Here is a 23,677-nt window from a genome sequence, read left to right as displayed (position 1 = left end):
TCTGCCGCTGCTCCCCGCTCCAGGGCAGGGCTGCCCGCACCGTTCTGCCGCTGCTCCCCGCTCCAGGGCGGAGGTTGCGGGGCTGCGGGGGCGCCGCTCCCGGCCCAGCTGCGGGGATGGAGGCGGGTGTCCCCGGCTCGCACCGCCGCTTCCAGCGGCTCAGGACTAGATGTGGGTGCAGAGCGGGGCAGGGCCGGGCAGGACAGCGTGCCCGGGGACGGGACGATCGCACCGGGGCCGGGGCCGGGCAGGGAGGGACCCGGCGGGGCAGCCCCAGCCCCCTGGTCCCGGTCCCGGGAGGAAGGGCTCTGCTCGGCGGTACCCCCGGCCCGGCCCGGGGGAGGCACCGGCCACGGAGCGGCCGCGGGGGCTCCGGGAGGCGCTGACGTCAGGCGGACCCTTAAATAGCGACGCAGCCGCCGCTGCCCCGACACTTCCCGCGGAGGCAGCGCGGAGCCGCCGCCGCCCGATCGCGGGCATGGCCGGGCCGGGGCGGCGGGCGCAGGGGGGCCGGGGCGGGCGCAGCCCCCTCGGGCGGCCCGGCCGCTCCGCCGCGTAGCCGCGGGAGATGCCGGAGCGGCCGCGCCGGGGCCGGGGCGCCGGGCCGGGGCCCGCCGTGCCCGGCGGCGCGGCCCCATGGAGCCATGGCGCGTAGGGCGCCGAGCGGGCGGGCCCCGGCCGTGGCTCCGGCTCCGTCCCGGCGGCTGGCAGGGAGGGTCCTCGTCCTCTTCACGCTGTCGCTGTCCTGCTCGTACCTGTGCTACAGCCTCCTGTGCTGCTGCGGCAGCCCCGCCGCGCCCCGCGCCCGCTGTCCGCCCGCCCGCGCCGCCGCCGCCGCCAAGAAACTTCTGCAGCAGTCGCGGCCGTGCGGACGGGCGGCACCAGCCCCAGCCCCGCCGGCCGGCAGCGCCCCGGGGCCCTCCCGACCGGGCACCAAGCGCCTGCCGCGGGCCATCGTGGTGGGCGTCAAGAAGGGCGGCACCCGCGCCGTGCTGGAGTTCATCCGGGTGCACCCCGAGGTGCGCGCCCTGGGCACCGAGCCCCACTTCTTCGACAGGAACTACCACCGCGGGCTGGAGTGGTACAGGTGAGGGCGGGGGGCTGCGGGACCGGCCCCCGCCCGCCCCGGGCACCCCTTGTCCCCGGCCGTCCCCCGTCCGGAGCGTCCCCGTCCCTACACAGCGGCCGCTCGCCTCTCCCGGCGCTCTCGGTGCGGACTCGGCTCCGCGGTCCTCGCTCAATCGATGGAGCCGGCGGGGCGGCAGCGGCCGGAGCGGTCCCGGCGGGCGGCGGAGACTGTCCCCCGGCCGCTCTCGGGGAGCTTTCCTTAATCTCTCGCTATAGCCGAGCTCGGTCCTGCCCCTTCTCCGGGCTCTCGGCAGTATAGCCCCCCGAGCCGGTAGGCGCCCAGGAGCCGGGACGATGCCAGGGCATCCATTCCATCCCGTCTGAGGAAACATTTGCCTGGGTGAGCGGTTCTCCAAAACGCGGGAGTGCCTTTGCACGGTGTCCTCCCGCAGCCCTGCTCGGTGCACCCCGGCACGCTTCTGCTACCGGGCTTGATCGCTGGCTCCGGAGAGGTGCGGGATCATCCCGTCTCTCTGAACTCGGGTAACTGTGGATCTGTATGGAATCTCTAATAGTTTGCAAAGGTCAGCGAGTGTGTCTCCAGCAGGAGATGGTGGGATTTTAATTTCCGTAAAGGCTTTTGTGAGGTGCTGTGGGAGCTCTGGGAGAGGCAGCAGGCGCTGCTGTTAAGCAGGTCACAGCGCCCATGGGCTCACCGGTGCTGCCAGCGCTCCAGCCCCTGCTCCCTGTGCTTCCCACCCAGGCTACCGCGGCTGTTCGCTGTGCTGTTCTGGAGTGCTGGGGCAAGGCCATGGGGCTTCTGCTGGCCATCAGCCCTGGGAAGCAGAGGGGGGCTTGGCCTGGCCCCGCTGCCTGGAGCTCACAGCAGGGGAAAGGGCTCTGTCATTGCCAGGAGCATCATGGTGGGTGGGAAGCAGCCTGTGAGGCCGCACCAAGCTCTCTTGCCCTCCATCAGAGATGTCCCGGTTCCAAAGCAGGTTAGTGCAAGCAGTGGGAAGTCAGTGTGACATAGTGCTCACTCCCAGCTCTGCTCAGGTCCTGGGAGCTCAGGCACTGCATGGAGAGAACAGTCTGCAGTGCTGCTGCCCTGTGTCCTGCTGGGGTCACAGCAGACCCTGCAGCCAGGAATGTTCGGATCCTTTGGTGCCAGTACTGGTGCCAGATGACAGGAAAGCCAAGACAGGCAGAGGTGAAGCTCACTGAAGTCGTTTCCCTCTCCTGAGGCTGTCCTGCAGCATGCACTGTTCGTCCTACTCTTCAGAGAGTAGCTACAGCAATATCCTTCACCTGCTTTTTCCTCTCACACCCAGAGTGGCAGGATGGGTGACAGAGCAGATCATGGGTCCTGACTGAGCCCCTCGCTCAGAGGGGAGCTGCATGGGCTCAGCACCTAGCTGGGAAGCAACCCCCCCAAATCCTGAGCTGGGATCCTCCCTTGCATCCTCGTGTCTGAAACTGATCCGGGCTGTCAGCGTGGGAAATGCGGGGCTGGGAGCCTCATGGGCAGTGCAGGACTGAACCTGACACTACACCTTTACAAGGTTTGGGACACGGAGCCTGCCCTGAATGAAGGGACAGACCCTGCCTGCGGCATGCAGAAGGATGTATGGACACCAGGAGTGGTGCTGATGCAGGAGGCAGGAGCTGTATCCTGTGGCACTGAGGGCTGCAGCAGTGTGCAGCTCCCACCCTGATCCATCGCTCAGCCTGGCATCTCCATCTGGAGGGACTCTTGTCCCTGACAGGAGGGATGCAGCCTGTGGCGGTGGCAGGGTGGTTGTGGGGTGAGGTGGGAGCGTGGCCAGGTGAGCAGCGCTGCCCTGGGGCCCGGCTCTGTCTGGATCGATAGAGAGATCACGCCGGAGCAGCGGAGCCTCCAAATTAGTTCAGCTAAAACAATTAAATGACACTTCCTTGGTTTTATTACTTTCCTTTTTTTTTAAACTGACAAATGTGCCAAAACTTAAGCACAGAGGCTGCTAAAGTATAAAATGTGGAATTGATTTTCCTCCTTGCAGCTGGAGCAATTAAATGTGGAGCAGGTCTAACCCAGAGAAGGATAAGCTCCTGTTGCTCTGCCAAGAGCTGGGGAGCAGGGTCCTGCCAGCGGCCAGGAGGGACAGACGGGCTGGGGGCAGCGGATGTGGGGGCTGGGAGGGATTGCAGGGGCTGCCTGCCAGGACCCCAGAGAGGGGAGCTGTGCCTGGCTGGGCTGGGCTGGGGGAGAGCAGGTGCTGCCGTGGTGGAGGGTGGTGTCTGCAGGCTGCTCGGAGCACAGAGCCCTTGGAAAGGCCAAGGTAAAGGCATTCCCTGATGTGAGTAGAGATTTTGCCTGCAGAAGCCTCTGGCTCAGCTGTGTCTTTCCCTCCTGCCCCAGTGGGGACCCAGGTGGAGAGACCAAGGTGGTCTCTGGTGCAGTTGCAAGTAGCATGAGAGCTGAGGCCCTTTGGTGCTCCAGAAACGTTGGTTCCCGTTTTCTCATGTTTCCCCCTGCCCTGGCATTTGTCTGACGCAGGGGTGGCAGAGCTAGCACGAGGGGACACCTCCTGATCGGCCCGTCCTTGCCTCTCCAAATGTCATGCTTGTTCCCAGCTGCTGCCGTGGTGCTGCCATGGCCCAGAGCAGCCCCAGCTCCCCTGTGCAGGGGGATGAGCAGGGGGCAGAGCCAGAGCCCGGGGCTCCCCCGTCTGGGACCACTGCCCAGGAGCTGCCCACTCACTGGCTCCAGACCCCGAGCCCCCGTGCTCCAGTTCCCATCAGTCTCTAATCCACCTCATTAGCTACAGATGCACTACAGGAAAGATATTTTTAGCAAGGTCTGTTTTAAGACAGCTGAAACCAAACAGCAGCTACTGGGGAATATCGATTCATTACCAATCCTGCACTAAATGTTCAATATTGAGCTTTTTCCTGCTGCAAGTAGTGTGGGCCAATAACCTTCAATATTTTCCAGAACACGGGGAAGGTGGTGTGATTTAAATTGCCTTAACTTTGAGTAGCGCCTCTAACTGCAGCATCTCGGGGTGCAGTTTCCCTCCTTGGGATTCCTGAGTGATCCTGTCAGATGCTCCAGGGTTATTTTCACAGAGAGGGGCTTTTCCTTGTGGCTGCAGCAGCAGCAGGCTGAGCCTGGCTGCCACCCGTGCTCTGGCTGCCCCAGCCGAGCCCGGAGGCGGCGTTGGCACAGGGCAGAGCCCGTCTGCTTCTGCTGGGAGCCACCTGCCTGAGTCCCCTGCTCCCAGGGCTGGCACTTGGGCCAGGCTTGGCTTCCCCACCTGCTGCTGTGACAGGTCCCTGGAGCATCGGCACTGCTGGCCTTCTGCCCCCCGTCCCGTCCCGTCCCGTCCCGTCCCGTTCCGTCCCGTCCCGTCCCGTCCCGTCCCGTCCCGTCCCTGCGCTGCTTTTGGGTGGCCCGGGGGCTGCAGCAGCGCAGGGAAGGAGCCCGGCCAGCGGGAACATGTCTGTGTCCCCTCTGTGTCCCTGCTGTGTCCCCAGTGTCCCCACTGTGTCCCCAGTGTTCCCGCTGTGTCCCCAGTGTCCCGGCTGTGTCCCCAGTGTCCCCACTGTGTCCCCAGTGTCCCCTCTGTGTCCCCAGTGTCCCCAGTGTCCCCAGTGTCGCGTGGCCCCGGGGCTGTGGGAGCACAGGAAAGGATCGGGCAGAGCCGCTAATTGCTCCCGGCTAATGGCCGGGCTGGCGCACACACAAATGGGAGCCCATTAGGCTTCACCCTGCGAGTGTTTGTGGGCTTTACTGACAGTGCATTTGGGTGAAGTTAATTAGGGAGAAGAGAGGAAGGCGGCAGCTTCAAGGATGCTTTGAAATTTCCTTGACTTCAGAGCGTGCCTTGGCTCTGGGGAATGGGATGGAAGCCGTGGCAGGGTCTGCTGCGTGAGGTGGTGCCTCATGGTTCCCTGGGCACGGCCGTGCCCCTGCTGCCCGTGGACAGCAGTGCCACTGTCCTGCCCCTGGCATGGGCCAGCTGCTGCCAACACCCTCACTTGGGCCAGCAGAGCTTCCCTCTGAGGAGCTGGGAGACGCTGGAGATGAGCCCATCGTGTGCCCAGCCTTCAGCGTTAAAGGTGTGTGTTCTAGCTCTGTTCCTTCACCTTGTTTGCAAATGCTGCAGTTTGCTCTCACCTTTGCTTTGGGAGCACCAAATTCAGCTGGTGACCTGGCACACCGTGGGCTTGGCTGGCGAGGAAAGGACACCAGGTCCTGGTGACCCTGGGTGTCCGTGGTGGGGCCAGGCCCTGGCCACAGCGTGTGCCCAGAGATAGCTGGGGCCAGGGAGCAAGGGCCAGAGCTGGCCCACAGGGCCTCTGAGTGACGGGGAGTGGCCAGGACAGCCCCACCATGACTGGCTTGCTGGGGTTTGTGCTTGGCTGCACTGTCCATTTGCCATTTGCACTCACCTGCTGCAGGGAGGTCACCAAGTGGCCACGGTGGCTCTGACACAGGCCACGGACTGGGAACTGCTGCAGCTGCTGGGGCACATGCAGTGGTTTTAAAAACGAGTATTCTGTTTTGAATTTTCACCTGTGGAAGGAGCTGCCTTGGAAATGGGAAAGGGGGAGACTCCAGCCCGTGTCCATGAGCAGAGAGCAGCAGCCAGCAGGGCTGAGAGCTGGGCTCTCTGTTAGCTGTGCATGGAGCCCTTGCCTCCTGCTCCTTCCCAGCCCCACTGGCCTCAGAGCTGACCTTGGCCTTTGCCAGACCCTCCATCAGTGCTGAGCGATTATTAAAGAAGGTGAGAGTCACACATAGGTGTGTGTCTGTGAAGGGCAATGGCAGCGTGCCCTTTGGAAAAGAATCTCTTGATTTAAAGGACACTGCAAATCTCTGGAGCATTTAAATGATTAAAAATGAATCAGCAACAAAGTTAATTACTGTGTTCGCTCTGCTTTTATGCATGGAAATGTCCCTCATTAGCTGTCTTCAAGCACTGGTGTAAATTCTTTGAACATAAACATTTATTAAAGGGAGTTGCTCCATCATTAAATCCTGGCTGCTGTGGTGTGTGCTGGAGGCAGCGGGGCCGTGGGGCCCAGCCAGCAGCTGCTGTTTGTGGCTGTGGCCATGGTGCTGTCCCTGGGGCTGTGCTCAGTGTGTCCTGCCCGCTGTCCCCCGCTGCTGCCAGCCTGCAGTGCTGCCAGCGAGGGGCTCGGAGCTGCTGGGGGTCCCTGGCTGCCCTCAGCCCCTCGCAGCCCTCGCCCAGGGCATCGCTGTGTCCTCCGGGACCCCTGGTGTCCCTCAGCCAGAGATTTTTGTTTTCCTCTCACCTCGGTTTCTCACAGGTTTAACCAATATTGCTTAAACTTCCCGAAGCTGCCAGAAGTAGCTTTGCTGGAGCTTTCATCCAGCACTGCTGCCCACTGTCCTGCTGTCCTGCTGTCCTGCTGTCCTGCTGCCCTGCTGCCCACTGTCCTGCTGTCCTGCTGTCCTGCTGTCCACTGTCCTGCTGTCCTGCTGCCCACTGTCCTGCTGTCCTGCTGCCCACTGTCCTGCTGTCCTGCTGTCCACTGTCCTGCTGTCCACTGTCCTGCTGTCCTGCTGTCCTGTTGTCCTGCTGTCCACTGTCCTGCTGTCCTGCTGCCCACTGTCCTGCTGTCCACTGTCCTGCTGTCCTGCTGTCCTGCTGTCCACTGTCCTGCTGTCCACTGTCCTGCTGTCCTGCTGTCCTGCTGTCCTGCTGCCCTGCTGTCCTGCTGTCCTGCTGTCCACTGTCCTGCTGTCCACTGTCCTGCTGTCCACTGTCCTGCTCTCCTGCTGTCCTGCTGTCCTGCTGTCCACTGTCCTGCTGTCCTGCTGTCCTGCTGGACAGGGGTGCCAGGCAGAGGCTGCTGCTGCTGTCAGCTGTGTGTGCACCTGTGGCACGGCACGACATGGCACAGAACAGCCCAGAACAGCACAGAATGGCACAGAACAGAACACAATGGCACAGAACAGCACAGCAGAGCACAGAATGGCACAGAACAGAACAGGAGAGTACAGAATGGCACAGAACAGCACAGAATGGCACAGAACAGCACAGAAGGGCACAGAACAGCACGGCATGGCACAGAACAGCACAGAATGGCACAGAACAGCACAGAATGGCACAGAACAGAACAGCACAGAACAGAACAGCACAGAACAGCACAGAACAGAACAGCACAGAATGGCACAGAACAGAACAGAACAGCACAGAATGGCACAGAACAGAACAGAACAGCACAGAATGGCACAGAACAGAACAGCACAGAATGGCACAGAACAGAACAGAACAGCACAGAATGGCACAGAACAGAACAGAAGGGCACAGAACAGCACAGAACGGCACAGAACAGCACAGAACAGAACAGAACAGAACAGAACAGAACAGCACAGAACAGAACAGCACAGAACAGCACAGAACGGCACAGACCAGCACAGAACAGCACAGAACAGCACAGAACAGCACAGCACACCGCAGCCCTGCTGGCAGCACCGCTGACTCCCGTGTTTCACATCCCAACACATCAAGCTGCAGCTGGGGACACGCTCACAGCCCACCCTTCTCTGCTGGTGACATCAGCTGGGAGAGGGACAGCGCAGAGCCCTCACCAGGAGCTGGCACTTGGGATTTTTTGCCAAATGAAGCAGTTTGTTTTTATGTTGCTGAGCAGATGGAGCCCAGGATGGCACACAGCAGGCAGGGGCTGACCCAGAGCTGCTCCGGGCCGGGGCTGTGATGGGATTATCGGTGGGCACTGCCCTCCCCACTCTTATCTGCAATATCTCAATTGTTTGATGAGGTTTTGTACAAATTCCTCCCTGGGAGAGTGTTTCACGCATGTTCGACATCAAAGCAGCACAGCCAGTGAGGGAGCACATGTTTCTTTAATGTGGGAGTGTTGTAGGGGCCGCAGGGTGCCCAAAGGCAGATTATAACAAAATTAATAATTCAGGGCTTGGGAAGGTGCTGGTGAGGAGTTAACCCCTTCAGGGCGGGTCGCTGCCTTCGTGCTGCCACAGCCGGGTCAGGCTCTGCATTGCTGCTGCCCAGCATCTCTGGGGTGCTGGGCTTGTGGGGGCTGTGCTGGCTCCCAGGGACTGCAGGGCACGGCAGGGCTGTACCCACAGTGTCCCCGTGTCACAAACACGGGCAAACGCAGCCTCTGAACCCGGGCTGAAGGGACTCTTCGTGCCCACACCAAAGGCACTAAAGGCCTTTAAGAATCGGGCAGCTCTAGTGCGAGTAATCTCTAATTCAGGAGGAATTAATGCTGTCCCTGCAGCCAGAGCCATCCTCCCCCCGCCAGTGTCACTCGTACATCACTGTCCCCGTGCTGGCAGCAGCTGGCTCAGCAGTGCCAGCAGCCAGTGCCAAGGCCAGCTGGGGACATCAGCAGAGCCACGGGACATGTCCACAGCTGGGGACATCAGCAGAGCCACGGGACATGTCCACAGCTGGGGACATCAGCAGAGCCACGGGACAGGTCCACAGCTGGGGACATCAGCAGAGCCACGGGACGTGTCCACAGCTGGGGACATCAGCAGAGCCACGGGACGTGTCCACAGCTGGGGACATCAGCAGAGCCACGGGACATGTCCACAGAGCAGCAGGAGCAGCTCCTGGTGGAGCCCTGGCCACACAGCTGTGGCACTGGGGGCCAGCACCAAGAACCTTCACACCTACACATGCCAGGGCCTTAAAGCCGTGTGACATGCTATTTGTATGCAAATAACCCTGTGAATGCAAAAGTCCAAAAATATTACTTTAAAGTCTGGTGTAATTAAGTTTGCCATGCATTTCCCTGCTCCTGCAGCCCTGGGGATCCTGCCGTTAGCGGGAAAATGAATGCCTGGGTGACATCTCTCCCCCTTGCATGGCTTCACTGGTGATTTATTTATCTGCCCGTGCTGTGTTTTGTTGTCTCAGCAGTCTCTGCTGCTCGGGAGCGGCAAACACTGGGAGTCCATTTAAAAAAACAACTCTTGTCTCATTTCAGTAATTTACTATGCAGAGGTTTTGTGTTTTACATAATGGATTAGAACCTGTAATTTTGTATTTTGAATGCATGGACCTAATAACTCAAGTAATGAAAGTCTAACAGGCTTGAGGATGAGCCATTAATGAAACAGCAGTTTTATGATTCTCCACAATATATTGCAATAGTGAATCACTTACAGAGCTGTCCTGTGCTGATTTATGATGAAACTTGTTTGTGATGTGGAGATAGAGCCATGTGCCTGCACTGAATTAGCGCTTCCTGGCCATCATTAACCAATGGGAATCGTAATTGGTATTTATGGAGTTTGAAGCTGAGCACTGGGAAAGGCCAATTAAGCGCCATCCATGCTCAGGTACTTCAGTGAACCAGCCCTGCTAATTTATGCTGATTAATTATTAAAAATTAGCTTGTTTTCTCTCAAGTTAGGAAGCTGGTGAAGAGCGAATGAGGGTGTGTGGGATGGTGCCCTCGGCGTGTGCCACCGCTCCCCATCATGTCCTGGGCTCCTCCACCTCTGTCCTCTTGTCACACAGGGTGTTGTGGGCTGCTCTTGGATCTCCTCCCAGTTTCATCAGCCCCACACCTCTGGCCATGGGCCGTGTTTCAGGGGTGCCAGAGGTGCCTGGCCCTGGTCCTTTAACCACCCTCACTCTGTGCCTTGTGCTCTGCAGTGGGACGGGATGCTGGCAGAAATCCTGCAGCCAGGGATGGTGTTTGCTTTCCCTGGCTGCTGCTGGCATTAAAGCTGCAAAGCCTCTGCCTGGGGATGTGCCTTGTGGGGCCACAGGGAGCTCCACAAGCCGAATTCGGGCTGTGCCTGCTCACACCGCAGCAGCTGCTGGTGCCACAGGGCGCTGCGGGGCAGTGGATGCAGCAGAAGGGTGCTGGCCTCATCCTGGCCACCACAACTCCCTGTCCACTCCAGCCTGGCATTCCCTGCCTGCTCCCCACCTGCTCCCTGCCCGCTCCAGCCGGGGGACCTCCAGTGACATGAGTCTGACTGCAGTGGATTTGATAGTTTACTCTAGTAACACAAGAACAATTTATAAATCTTTCCATCCCATTAGTTTTTATTTGATTTGGATGTTCAGATGTCAAAGCAAATGATTTAATTAGTGCTAAGCTGGGCTGCAGGGATGCTGCATTTCCCCCAGGCTGGTGCTCCTTGCCTGGCCTGCAGCCCAGCTGCCAGTGCCAGAAGCAGATGGATGTACCCAGGAGCCCATGTGGAGCTCTTGGACCCGGTCAGGCCCTGGTGGGGTGGCTGATGCCCTGGTGGGGTGGCTGATGCCCTGCTGGGCACAAGCCCCACAGCCCCCTGGGGCCTGTCCAGGGCTCCTTGTGGCGGTGGTGTGGCACAGCCATCACATCCTGGCACTGGACAAACACTACTGTGTGTGGGGCTGCCAGTGGCCCCGTCCTCTGCCCAGGCTCCCTGGGACTGGGATGGACCTGGAAGTCGTCCATGGCCAAGGTCCTGCACAGTGCTGCAGGAGGGATCTGTGCCTGCCTTGTCCCACTGGGAGGGGACACGTCCCCAGCCCCATGGCACAGCCACCACCTCCTGGTGCCTGTCCCGGCTCCTTCCTTACCATCCCTTCTGCTTGGCTTGCAGGAGCCTGATGCCACGAACCCTTGACAGCCAGATCACAGTGGAGAAGACCCCCAGCTACTTTGTCACCAAGGAGGCGCCACGGCGGATCTTCAACATGTCCCGGGACACCAAGCTGATCGTGGTGGTGCGGAACCCGGTCACCCGCGCCATCTCGGACTACACGCAGACGCTCTCCAAGAAGCCGGACATCCCCACCTTCGAGGGGCTGACCTTCCGCAACCGCAGCCTGGGGCTGGTGGACACCTCCTGGAACGCCATCCGCATCGGGATGTACGCCGTGCACCTGCAGAGCTGGCTCCAGTACTTCCCTCTCTCGCAGATTCACTTTGTCAGCGGCGAGAAGCTGATCACGGACCCAGCAGGGGAGATGGCCAAAGTGCAGGACTTCCTGGGCATCAAACGGGTCATCACAGACAAGCACTTCTACTTCAACAAGACAAAAGGCTTTCCCTGCCTGAAGAAGTCAGAGAGCAGCGGCTTGCCTCGCTGCCTCGGCAAGTCCAAGGGCAGGACTCACGTGCAGATAGACCCCGAGGTGATCGAGCAGCTTCGGGACTTTTATAGACCTTATAATATCAAATTCTATGAAACAGTCGGGCAGGACTTCAGGTGGGAGTAAAGTGTCCGTGAGCAGAGCTGCAGTGACGTGGAGCTGCAGTGTTCTGTGAGGAGGGCCCGAGGGGCTGGAGCCAGGACCCCCTCAGCCCATGGAGAATTGAGAGCAGAGGCAGGCAAGGCCTTTCCCCGTGGCTCGGGAGCCTGCAGCACTCTGGAGTGAAGCACCATCAGGAGGATCAGAGTCCTGCTGCAGCCAGCAAGAGGAGGGATGAGTGCCCAGCAGCACTGACCGTCCCAGCGGGTCAGCACAGACGTGGTTTCCTCCGTGGGGTCCTGTGTGCTCTTAGCTCCACATGGTCCCCAGGGCCACAGACAGCCCCAGCCTGTGTTCAGGCTGCTGCCAAGCACATCCCTCTGTGTCCCAGAGCAGATGGGTGCTCCTGCACGGTGGGACTGTCCCTGCCAGGCCCTGTCCTGGGCGGGCAGAGCTGCAGCCACTCCACTCTGCCTTTGTCACTTGCCGCCATGTGTACCCATGAGGACAGAGAGATGTATCTGCTTGACAAAGAAGTCTATGGAAAATGTTGTACTGATATTTTGTCCTGTGAATAAAGCACAGAATCCTGCTGTTACGGGTACTTTAGTGGCACTAGTTTCCTTGTTCAGCTTGTGATCCCTTCATGTAAATAAAGTGGCTTCCACCAGTCCGTATGCATGGGCTGTTCTTAGGGCAGGGCTGGGCAGCCCCCGGGCAGAGCTGGGGGGCCACGGGGAGCCCCCACAGCCGCAGGCAGGAGAGGGAACGGGCAGGGGCTCGGGCAGGACGTGGGCTCAGCCTGACACAACCGAGGGGACCTGGGGCACAGCCCTGCCTGGGGCTCCCCAGGCTCGTCCTCTGCCCAGGGCTGGGGATGGCTCAGAATGATGCAGTGGCCCTGTAGGGATGCAGCACACCATGGAGCAGTTTGCAAGGTCTTACTGAGAGTGATTAGTAACCAGTGAGCTCTAACAGGAAAAAATTAGAGTTAATTAGTGGACACCTAGGAGACACCCATCTGCATCTCTGCCACTGCCAGCCACAGGGGAAGACACAGCAGCGAGGGGACCCAGAGGCAGTCATGGGCAGGTGGAGGGAGAGAGATGGGAATTAATGGCCATTGACAGGAAAATGGGATATTTGCTTGTATGATTTTTCCTTTAAAGGAGAAAAACATTCACAGCGAGACTCACAAATCCCAGCCTCGCAGTAGAAAAGCCATTTCCAATCCACTCCAAGGAGGCAGAAGGTGCCAGGTTAGATTGATCCTCCTGACAATACTGTATTAGTGGGAAATTAGAGCTGGAGCCTGAGGAAACTGCTGCGATATCAAACAATTACTTTACATTTGTCCTTACAAATGGAGGGAGCAGAAATGTGCTTAAACCAAGTATTAGCTTTCCAAAGGGTGAGCAAATGAGGGCTCAGATGGGGCAGCACTGAAAATATTCAGTGAGCATATTAGGAGCTCTTAGAAATGGCTTTAAAAGCCCCAAGCAGGCAATCTGCACGCCGAGGAGGCAGGGCAGGGGTTTGATGAGGATGGAAGGGTTTGCTGAGGACGTGGAGTGCTGCTGGTTTGGTGACCTGATGCCGACTAGAGGGGCTGCCAGAGGAAGCCCCCCTGCTCGCCCAGCCTGGATTCTCCCCACCCAGGGACAGAGGCTCTGCTCTCAGGACTCTCACGCTGTTTCCAGCCGTGCCTGGAGCAGCTCGGCCCCGGCTGCCCCCTCTGCACGGCCGGCGCCGCTGTGTGCGCCGTGTTTTGATGGGTTCACTCAGGCCTGAACCCCAGAGAGCAGCTGGTTAATATTTATCAGCTCATAAATAGTTAAACGTAATGAATGAGATTGAAGTGGTCCCTGATCCTACTTGTGCTGAAGAGCTCTTGAGATGAGCTGGGCCAAGGGAAGCCTTCACTGGCCCGTTCTCATCACTGGCAGTGCCCAGGAGGAGCAGAGCCACTGGCACATCCTCGGGAGCTGCAGCAGCTCCTGCCCACCAGCAGCCTCTCCTCCAGAATAGCCCCCTTCCACTGGGACTGTCCCAGCACCTCCCAGTCAAGGATCTTATCTTTGCCGGTGTCCCCATTAGCTGCCCACCCTGCCCGTCTCCTGATGAGGACACCCTGAACACGGTCCCCCTGTGTGAGCCCGAGCTGTGCCGCTGCAGCAGCTCCTAAATTCACTCCTGGTATTTCCAGCTGCACAAGGAGCATTGTTATCCCTCTGACTGAGGCAGGATCACAGCGCTGTGAGCACCGAGAAAATCTGATTAACTTCGTATTAAGTTAATCTGATTCAATTTCACTGCTGGCTCCATGATTACTGGCAGAGTCCTGGGAGTGGCTGCGGGGGACTCCCAGCCCTGTCCCCTCACTACAGTGCTCGGCAGCGTGTCCCTAGCACACCTCCTTCCACACACACATAAATACATAAATCCAGTCATTGACAGAAAGCTCCAGCCCCTCGGAGATGATGGATGCTCAGGGGCAGCTGGGGTTCAGACACATTCACGTAGGTCAAGTTTCCTCCCATTATTTCATCAGGCTGCGGCAAGGAACAGGGACACGGGGCCGGTGTGCTCGGGGCTCTGTCACGGCTGTCCTGGAGAGCCGGGTGGGTACAGCTGGATGTCACCAGTGATGCCAGCACCCGCCTGCCCGGGCAGCACAGGCACAGAGGGGCTGTCCCTGGTGCCAGCTGCCCCCGGAGCTGCGGGGCACAGCTCACCAGCAGCTCTGGGGGCTGCTCCCGCTGCCAGCCCTCCCCTTCTCCACAGGAACCTGTCCCGGAAAGTCATCCCCGGTTCCCCCGGGAGCAGCCGGGCTGCCCTTCCCTCCTGCGGCTCCCGGGGACGGGGCTGGGGCGGGCAGGGAGCGGGGACCGCGGGCCCAGCCGGGGAGGAGCTGCCCCGATGCTCTCGGGGCATTCACATCGCATTTGCTTCCAAAGTTCTCCGCGTTCCTCTCCGAGCCCTGCCCGGTGTTCCACGAGAGGATCTGACGGCATCAGTGCTGCGCTGGACTCCAGGCATCGCTGCATAATTCATTAACTGGCAGCTAATTACCGGGCTGATCCAATTAGCGACTCCTGTACAGCCAGGGCTGCGGGGCAGGCAGCAGGGGACTGGCACTGCCAGCAGGCGGGCGGCTGGGGGCTGGCACTTGCCAGTGGCCATGGGGCTGGCACTTGCCAGTGGCTGGGGGCTGGCACTTGCCAGTGGCCATGAGGCTGGCACTTGCCAGTGGCCATGGGGCTGGCACTTGCCAGTGGCTGGGGGCTGGCACTTGCCAGTGGCCATGGGGCTGGCACTTGCCAGTGGTTGAGGGCTGGCACTTGCCAGTGGCCATGAGGCTGGCACTTGCCAGTGGCTGGGGGCTGGCACTTGCCAGTGGCTGGGGGCTGGCACTTGCCAGTGGCCATGGGGCTGGCACTTGCCAGTGGCCATGAGGCTGGCGCTTGCCAGTGGCTGGGGGCTGGCACTTGCCAGTGGCCATGGGGCTGGCACTTGCCAGTGGCTGAGGGCTGGCACTTGCCAGTGGCCGTGGGGCTGGCACTTGCCAGTGGCCATGAGGCTGGCACTTGCCAGTGGCTGGGGGCTGGCACTTGCCAGTGGCCATGGGGCTGGCACTTGCCAGTGGCTGGGGGCTGGCACTTGCCAGTGGCCATGAGGCTGGCACTTGCCAGTGGCTGGGGGCTGGCACTTGCCAGTGGCCATGGGGCTGGCACTTGCCAGTGGCCATGGGGCTGGCACTTGCCAGTGGCTGGGGGCTGGCACTTGCCAGTGGCTGAGGGCTGGCACTTGCCAGTGGCTGGGGGCTGGCACTTGCCAGTGGACCCAGTGCCAGGAGAGCCAGTGGGTGCTGCACCCCGGGGCGCTGCAGCAGCGCTGCCAAAGGCTCGCTGCTCTCCCTGGCTGGGCTCAGGGAGCTGCGGGAACGCTCATCCCGCTGTGTCTGACCGAGCTCACACACGGGATGCTGAGTCCGGGCCAGCCCCGAGCCACGGCGTGGGGCCAGGGCAGAGAGGGGGCCCTGCTGGGAGTGTCTGAAGATTTTAAGGGTCCTTAAGACGCTCATTGCAGAGATCCCCGCTCCCCGCAGCTCGCTCCTGCAGCCGTGGGAGGACAGCAAAGCTCCGGCACGCTCCAGTGGCTGGAGATAAGGACAGCTTAGGGATAAATATTTACCCAGCCACTGAATGGATTCAACTGAGTTCATTCCTATTAGAGAATCTGTTAGTAATTATCTGAAGACTCGTTATTACCTGGGGACCTATAATCTCCCAGAGTAATGAGTTCAAGTGGCTCCTGTGGCATATCAAGCAGGGAAGGGAAGGTGGGAAGGGGCCGCTGCCGCTGCAGCAAGGGCAGGGCAGGGCTCAAGGACAGTGGCTCGGCTTTGGGCAGCTGCCACTGGAGCACCATGGCCATGGGGCACAGAGCTACCACTCTGCCTCCCTGCAGTGGCTCCGGGGCGAGCCCTGGGCCGAGCTCAGCTCCAGGCACAGCTCAGAGAGCGCAGAGAGACAAAGGCTGAGGCTTGAATGGAGCTGCTGCATCCCCAGCCAGGCGTGGCTGCCGGGGATGTGCTTCAGGACATGGTCCCTGTGCCAGGCATGGGTGAATCCCAGCTGCAGGGACAGCCCCAGTACTGGGCTTTGTGTCCCACGGGGCTGGACTGTGGCTCAGCAGCTTTGTCCCAGTCCTGCCACCCATAGGGACTAATTCTGCAAACCTGAACCCTTTTTGTATGATTCAACTAAAATAAAGTAACTGAAGAGCGGGATGCAAGGCAGGGCAGACATTGACAGGCAGGAAAACCCCTCCTGGGCCACATGTCCAGGGTTGCTGTGTGTTAGCAGAGGATGGTCCCCACTGCTGCTGCCATTCAGGGCACAAACACTGCAGGGCACAGCAGCTCTGTGCCACAAGTGTGTGCATGCCTGGAGCAGCAACACAGGAGGGAGAGTGCCCAGGAGGGACTGAGATGAGTTACTCTGCTGCTAATCCTGTGAAGGATCCAAACTGACAGCCAAAACCATCCATCCCTCATTGTCACACGCCACAGAGCCCTGGCTGGGCATGGTGATGGTGGCAGGAGGCAGCCGGTGCCCGGGCTCACAGCAGGCTCTGTGCTCCCTCCTCTTTGCTCTTTCCCTCTCCACCTTCCCTGAGTGTTGGCAGGTCCTGATGAATTTGTGTGTTTTAAATAAATTTCTTTCTTTGTTTGGAATACACTAATTTTATTTAAAACACCCAAAAAGGCCAATGCTCTCAGCCCCAGCTCTGCCTGCCACAGAGCTGCCATGTGACAGTGCTGTCTTTAGTCACAGCACTATTATGAGACCAATCCATTCATTTAGCTCTAATCTCTAAAACAAAGATAAAATTACGTGATTAAGATCTAATTAAAGTCTAACTACCAGCACCATGAATCACTTCAGCATAACTTTAATGGATGCCTTTCTAAGCCATCATGCATTTGGTTTCCTTCTGTGGCCAGTGATTTCCCTGCAGGGACTGGGTCTGCTCAGGCTGATGTTTGCTCTCACTGGTTCTGATTTGGCTGGGGACCACTAAAAATGTTTACATGTGAGCAAGGAGCTCGAAAATCCATTTCTAACCAGACAGAAAATTTCATTTGACAAGCTCATTCAGATGTGCTGTGTCTCTGCAGAAGGGAGAGGAGCGGGGGGGCAGCTCACCAGCCCCAGGCAGGGACAATCACCTCAGCACTGGCACGTGCTTTGTGTGGCACTCAGGGTGCCCCAGTGGGCACCTGGCTGGCTGGTGGCTGGAGCTGCACTAAGTGCCATTAGCTCTCCTTGAGGAGAAAAAGCAAATTAAAGTCTTTCTCACAGCTCTTGGGTTATCTACCCTGAGGAACAGCCCTATAATAATGTTGATGGAGAATATTGTCATTTCCCTCTTTCCCAGCAAATCACTGCCTGTCGTTGTCCCAGCGCTGTCCCTGCCACATCAGCACAAGCATTTTAATGCCCTTGTTCCTTCGCTTGCAGCTTGTCAAGGCAGAGACTCTGCCAGGGGCTGCCTCCACCAAAGGGCTGCCTCCCTGGAACCAGCTGCCCTGGCAAAATTGCAACTCCAAACTATTAATGCAATAGCCACCCCACAGGCATTTTATCTGGGGGAGCAGCTGAAGGATCCCTCTCCTGCAGCCTCACAGCTCCATGGGATCCTCTCCTGCAGCCTCACAGCTCCATGGGATCCCCTCCTGCAGCCTTGCAGCTCCATGGGACCCTCTCCTGCAGCCTCACAGCTCCATGGGATCAGCCAAGGGATCCCCTCCTGCAGCCTCACAGCTCCATGGGATCCTCTCCTGCAGCCTCACAGCTCCATGGGATCCTCTCCTGCAGCCTTGCAGCCCTGCAGAGAAGTGGTTGCAGGTGATGCCAGCAGAGCTGCTGGGGTGGTTCTTTCCTCAGAGCAGCTGAGCACGGTGCCAGCTGTCCCCAGGGGCCCTGCAGGGATTGTCACCGTGCAGGGTGATGCAGCAGGATGCACCGTGCAGGATGCCACCCCAGCCACAGCCCTGCACAGCCCCAGCAGCACCAGCTGCTCTGTGGATCCATCACAGCCACAGCAATGTTTAAGGTGAAGACAGACCAATATTTCCCTTGGGGAGGGCACATCAAAGCAGCTGCTTCCCAAGTGGGAGAGATGGAAATGGGTGTTGTGGGAAACAAGACAAAGAATGCTTACAGCCCCGTTTAGGTTTGTTCTATGTCTTTTTCCAGCAGAAGGATGTGTAGTTTTCCTGACAGTGGCACATTAAGTGCACACGCATTCTCTGGGGATGGCAGCTCTGCAACAGGTACCTGAGAGGCTCAATGGGAGCGAAGATTATCATCATTAATCACCAGTGGGAAACAAGGCACTTTCTCCAAACTGCAGCCCTGTATAATGGTGATTGTATACACACGGAGAAACACGTCAGGGGAATGATCCCTGCATGACTCAGCCAACCAGAGCAGATAAAGGAATTGAAATTCAGGAGTGCTGCTGGTTTATATCTTCAGAGGGATGAGCTTCCTGAAAACACTCATTCCAACACAGCAGGGCTCAGAACCGGGTCCTTCCTCTTACGAGCTGGACAAGCACACCTGCTTGGCTTTGGGAAATACAGAAGAGCAGCAGGACAAGCCCAGGGGACTTGTCCAGGTGGGCTCAGGGTGCCCAGGGAGCTGCCACGGGGGCTCTTGGTGCCAGTGGCTCCCCTCACCCCTGTGCCAGGCTCAGGGGCTCACTCATGGCCACTAAGAAGCTGTGGCTGCTACAGCGACCTGCTCAGCTTAACTTGGGCCAGCCTGCAAACACACAGCTGAGCTCAGAGTCCAGGGTGGCCCTGTCCCATCTGCTCAGGCTGTGCCCTGGCTGCAGAGCTGGGATCCGTGTGTGGGATTGAGCAATGTTGCTGTGACCAGTGCCAATCCTGTTGGTTCCTCTGCCTGCAGGTGACTGGGTAGTTATGGGAAGCACAGCAGGTTTACACCTGGCTAGGCCAGGGATTGATGAGGGGAAAGGATGGGAGGAATATTGGCATTGGTGGTGTGGGGCAGAGCAGCACCAAACCCCACCCTGCCAGCTCCAACAGACCACGGCTCACCTCCATGCCAGGACAAGCGCTGCCAGGGCAAACTTCAAAAGGGGGAGAAATGCTATTTCTCAGAGTTAATATTCCCTTGTGGATCTTATTCTGCTCATTATTCTGGTCGTTACTTAAGCAGCAGCTGCTCGTCACTCGTGGTTCGGTGGTGAGAAGGGCTGAGTGCAAGAGGCTAATTTATTTTCTTTTAGTGCTTCTCATCCATGGCAGCCCCTGGCTGCTCCTCACCACTGGAAACCGGAGGCATTTCAGATATTTCTAATGTATGACAGCAACTGGGAAACAGAAATTACCCTCTCTGAAGTAATTCCTGAGACAGATTTCTTTTGGCACTTAGCAATGGAGATGCAGAGGAAACACGAGCTGCATGTACTGATTTACTGTTCCTGGGCAATTTATTAGCCCCACCATCTGTCTGGACCTTGTTCCTGTCCCAGACAAACACACCTGATGGGAGGGACAGCACCTGGAGGCACCTGGGAGCGCAGGGGAGACACGAGGGGCTTCCTGTCCTGCGTGTCCTCAGTGCTGCAGCAGCCCTGGCACTGCCACCGCTGGCACTTTCTGCCACCTGGGGCTTTGCTGAGCCAGGCTCCAGCCCTGATGGTGCTCCAGTGACACTGGGGGAGTGTGGTGGCCCCATAGGAAGGGCCAGTGGGTCCTGCCCCGGAGGCCAGCCCTGCAGCAGGGCTCGGTCCCCTCCTGGTCCCTGTTCCATCCCTGAGGAGCTGCGTGGTGTCGTGTGATGGTCCCTGCCGAGATCCAGAGCAGGAGACAAATGATCTGCTCAGGATGCGCTGCCTCCGCTCCACCTGCTCAGCCCAAATGAAATTAAAATATTGACAGAAACGATTTCCAGAGGGAAATTGGAAGCGTTAGTGGCGGTGCTGGAGCCGAGCGGTTCCTGCAGCCCGGCTGCCCATCATCATCCCCAGCAGCGTGGGACAGCAGCATCCTCCAGCTGGGAGCCCTGCTGGGTGCCCAGGCACGGGGCCCGAGTGCTCTGGCCATGACACGTGTGCCACCTGCACCCTGCCATCTCCTGCCAGGGCACCAGAGATTCACAGCTTCTGCTGCTTTCACGACATTCAGAATCATTTTCATGTAATTGTTTGAATAAAGCAAACTTGACATTTTGTGCACACACATGTTTTCTCCAGAGAGCCAGTGCTGTGGGGAGGGGAGTTCTTGCTCCCACGCCAGCCAGGTGATTCCCTGTCCTGGAGCAGCAGGAGCAGCACTCGTGTCTCTCCTCCACTCACACTGCCCAGCACTGCTGGTCTCACAGCTGGGCCGGGACACAGCTCCCCAGGAAAACACTGCCATTGCCACCCAGCTGCAGAACAAGACTTGCCCTCCCAGTTCCTCAGTCCTGCATTCTAATCCATTTTCATCACTTATTCCCCAGGGCATTGAGGCACTGAGGGAAACACAGGCCATTTCTGTGCCTCCACCAAACTCAGAACCTCATCAAAGAAAGAAATCAGGTCGGTTTGACAGGACCTACTTCTGCTCTGCCACTCTGACAGGCATGAATTTATATTCCCAGGCTCTAATTCTCCCATTAATTGAATTTTGCAGTGATTTTTCCACATGTTTGCCCAGGATTAATGTCAGGCTAATTGGATGCAGTTGTCCAAGCCATCTCACTCACTCACTCCGCTGTCTCTTCATACGTGTTCTCCTCCCACCCAACACGAGGCTCCAGCTCTTCAGGATCAAGAGGGGAGCTCCAAAGGAAGCTGCTTCTGACCCTGGCTGAAACCTCTCTCTTAGGGCCAGGCTGTCCAGGACCCTGCAGGAGCACCCAGCACCCACCCAGCTCATGCCCTCAGCCTGGCACAGCTCAGACCTTGCACAGGTCAGCCTGGCACAGCTCAACCTGCACAGCTCAGCCTGGCACAGCTCAGCCTGGCACAGCTCAGCCTGGCACAGCTCAGACCTTGCACAGCTCAGCCTGGCACAGCTCAGCCTGGCACAGCTCAGACCTTGCACAGCTCAGACCTTGCACAGCTCAGCCTGGCACAGCTCAGACCTTGCACAGCTCAGACCTTGCACAGCTCAGCCTGGCACAGCTCAGCCTGCACAGCTCAGCCCTGGCACAGCTCAGCCTGGCACAGCTCAGCCTGGCACAGCTCAGCCTGCACAGCTCAGCCTGCACAGCTCAGCCGGGCACTGCTCAGACCTTGCACAGCTCAGACCTTGCACAGCTCAGCCTGCACAGCTCAGCCTGCACAGCTCAGCCGGGCACTGCTCAGACCTTGCACAGCTCAGACCTTGCACAGCTCAGCCTGGCACAGCTCAGCCTGGCACAGCTCAGACCTGGCACAGCTCAGACCTTGCACAGCTCAGCCTGGCACAGCTCAGCCTGGCACAGCTCAGCCTGGCACAGCTCAGCCTGGCACAGCTCAGCCTGCACAGCTCAGCCTGGCACAGCTCAGCCTGGCACAGCTCAGACCTGGCACAGCTCAGCCTGGCACAGCTCAGCCTGGCACAGCTCAGACCTTGCACAGCTCAGCCTGGCACAGCTCAGCCTGGCACAGCTCAGACCTTGCACAGCTCAGACCTTGCACAGCTCAGCCTGGCACAGCTCAGCCTGGCACAGCTCAGACCTGGCACAGCTCAGACCTTGCACAGCTCAGCCTGGCACAGCTCAGCCTGGCACAGCTCAGCCTGCACAGCTCAGCCTGCACAGCTCAGCCTGGCACAGCTCAGCCTGGCACAGCTCAGACCTTGCACAGCTCAGACCTGGCACAGCTCAGCCTGGCACAGCTCAGCCTGGCACAGCTCAGCCTGCACAGCTCAGACATGGCACAGCTCAGCCTGGCACAGCTCAGCCTGGCACAGCTCAGCCCTGGCACAGCTCAGCCTGGCACAGCTCAGACCTGGCACAGCTCAGCCTGGCACTGCCCTCCACCCTCAGCAGCCTGCACAGCGTGGGCAGAGGGCAGCGCTGCCAGGGCCAGACGGGGCAGGGAAGGAGGGGACACCCAGTACCTGTGGCCACACTGATGGAGCATTGCCTGGAAATCCCCTGTGACCCCAGGATCCTGCAGCACTCACTGGACACGGCTGCCTGCCTGGGGCCACCCCGGACTCGGGGGTGTGGGACAGCCGTGTCCCCACGGCCTCAAGGACAGACACGTCCCGTGGCATAACTGGCACGTGTGGCACAGCCCACCCCACTGCTCTGCACACCACAGTCCTGCAGGGCTTGAAGAGCTGCTGCTTTCCTTGTGCTTTTCTTTCCCATTTGAAACCTTCTTCTCGAGCATTTAGTAGATAATTTGCATCTTGCAGATGAATTTTTTAAAAACCTTTTTAATGGAGGTGCTTGGCTGTGCACATACCTGCGTGTGCCACCCATCCCAGCTCTCGACATATAAACCACTGCTACTTGTGGAGAAGCTAACTAAAGGTTAGTCCTCATTTGCATAATTTACACAGAGAAATTTCCTAACCTTTGATCCATCACAGTCCTTGGGACCCCTCTGCACACTTAGTTCAAAGGCAGGAGCACATCTCGAGCCCTGCACAAGCCAAGCCCTGAGCTCTGCTCTCGGCCAGGGGAGAGCTGGGGCTGGCACGGGGTACGGGCATGGCCAGGGACTGTCCATGGCACACGGGCACACGGGCATCGTGCTGTCAGCACATCCCCCCTGCCCTGAGCATGCCCTGCACCACAGCACATCCTGGAGCACACAGGACCCTGCCCTGGCACCCAGGGGTGTCACCTCTGTCACCCCTGCCTGACACGAGGCTTTGCCCCTGGCCCCACCCCAACTGTCCAGCAGCGAGAGCAGCACTGCTGGGGAGAGGAAAGTGCAAAAAATGCAACTGGGGAACACCAAGTTTCTCTTCCCTGCACATTTCCTTCATCTCCAGCACCAGCCTCATCATCCCATCAATAATCTGTGTTGGTGGCTACACTGGGGCTCAGCACAGCAACTGGTGACAGTGGCAGTCACACTGCCAAGGTACCCAAAAACCGCCCTGTGCCAGCACAGCTCCCTCACCCCCGTGGCCTCTCACACTCCTGGTACTGCAGCAGTGCAATTAGGACCTGTCACGCCATAAAAATATTGGAGCATTAAATGTACCAGATAGAACTCCCTCTGCTATTAAAGTAGCTCACATCCTGGAAATCTGAGCAGTGAGCAGTACAACTTCACCCAGTGATAGGACTGGATTAAGTTCTTCCCACAAAAGCCTCTTATTGTATGAAAAAGCCCATTAGCAGCCATGGAAATCAATAGGGACTGAGCGCGGTGCTGCAGCCCCCGGCTGGGCCGGCTCTGCCGAGGGCACCGATTAAACCCCGAGCCCGGGGCTCCCGAACGGGCTCTGCGGGAAGGAGCGGGGCTGCAGCCGGCGTTGGAGCCAGCCCTGGCAGCTGCTGGGGAGGAACAACCCAGGAGCCCAGGGAAGTGTTCCCAGCAGCCAGCCAGAGCTGCCGGGCACATGCCGGGATGATGGAGCGCTGTCAGATGGGAGAGAGACTGCGGGACCCTTCTCATCCTTCTCCCCGCTGTCTCTGGGGCTGTTCAGCTCCTTTCACTGCGAACGGGGCTGGGAGGTTTTCCCCTCAGCCCCTGCAAGTGGCCACTCCAGAACCCTCCGCGGGAGATCAGGGGCCACGGGGCTGGCCTTGAGATGGAATTTCCAGTGACCCTCCCACGGGTAATTCACACCCTACAACAAACAAATGCAACACACAAGTGAGAAGGAAAAGTTCCCTGGGTTTAAAAAAAACACTCAGTAACAGCAAGCGAGG

The 23,677-nt window shown here is 58.8% G+C and overlaps 2 protein-coding genes across 5 annotated transcripts in view; one reads left to right on the top strand and one right to left on the bottom strand.

Moving 5' to 3' along the window:
• Positions 1-498: 498 nt before the first annotated feature.
• Positions 499-11,308, top strand: HS3ST2 (heparan sulfate-glucosamine 3-sulfotransferase 2). 2 transcript variants are annotated; one of them, XM_058849407.1, is made up of 2 exons: positions 499-1,019; positions 10,679-11,308. In XM_058849407.1, exons 1-2 carry the CDS (start codon positions 637-639, stop codon positions 11,295-11,297), a joined length of 1,002 nt encoding a protein of 333 aa, XP_058705390.1. In that variant the 5' UTR covers positions 499-636; the 3' UTR covers positions 11,298-11,308. The 2 variants fall into 2 exon arrangements, with proteins under 2 accessions (XP_058705390.1, XP_058705389.1); XM_058849406.1 differs by having other exon boundaries at positions 499-1,087.
• Positions 11,309-11,705: 397 nt separating this feature from the next.
• USP31 (ubiquitin specific peptidase 31) overlaps positions 11,706-23,677 on the bottom strand; it is a 47,807-nt gene continuing 35,835 nt past the window's right edge. Inside the window, exon 17 of one of the 3 annotated variants that reach the window (XM_058849405.1) lies at positions 11,706-11,838. The gene's annotated coding sequence lies outside the window, so the exon portion shown is untranslated. The remainder of the gene's footprint in view (positions 11,839-23,677) is intronic. The other 2 variants (XR_009278749.1, XR_009278745.1) reach the window with 2 other exon arrangements.

Source organism: Poecile atricapillus, chromosome 14 (genome assembly GCF_030490865.1).
Source record: "Poecile atricapillus isolate bPoeAtr1 chromosome 14, bPoeAtr1.hap1, whole genome shotgun sequence".
In the NCBI taxonomy this organism is placed as follows: Eukaryota; Metazoa; Chordata; class Aves; order Passeriformes; family Paridae; genus Poecile; species Poecile atricapillus.
Note: the sequence above shows the minus strand (reverse complement) of the source record. Positions and strands in the feature narration are given on the sequence as shown.

What these genes read in the sequence shown, in the direction of transcription:
- HS3ST2 (XM_058849406.1), top strand. Translation starts at nt 645, where the DNA reads ATGGCGCGTAGGGCGCCGAGCGGGCGGGCCCCGGCCGTGGCTCCGGCT. An exon ending in CGCGGGCTGGAGTGGTACAG is followed by an intron (nt 1,088 to 10,678) that starts GTGAGGGCGGGG and finishes CTTGGCTTGCAG; the next exon opens with GAGCCTGATGCCACGAACCC.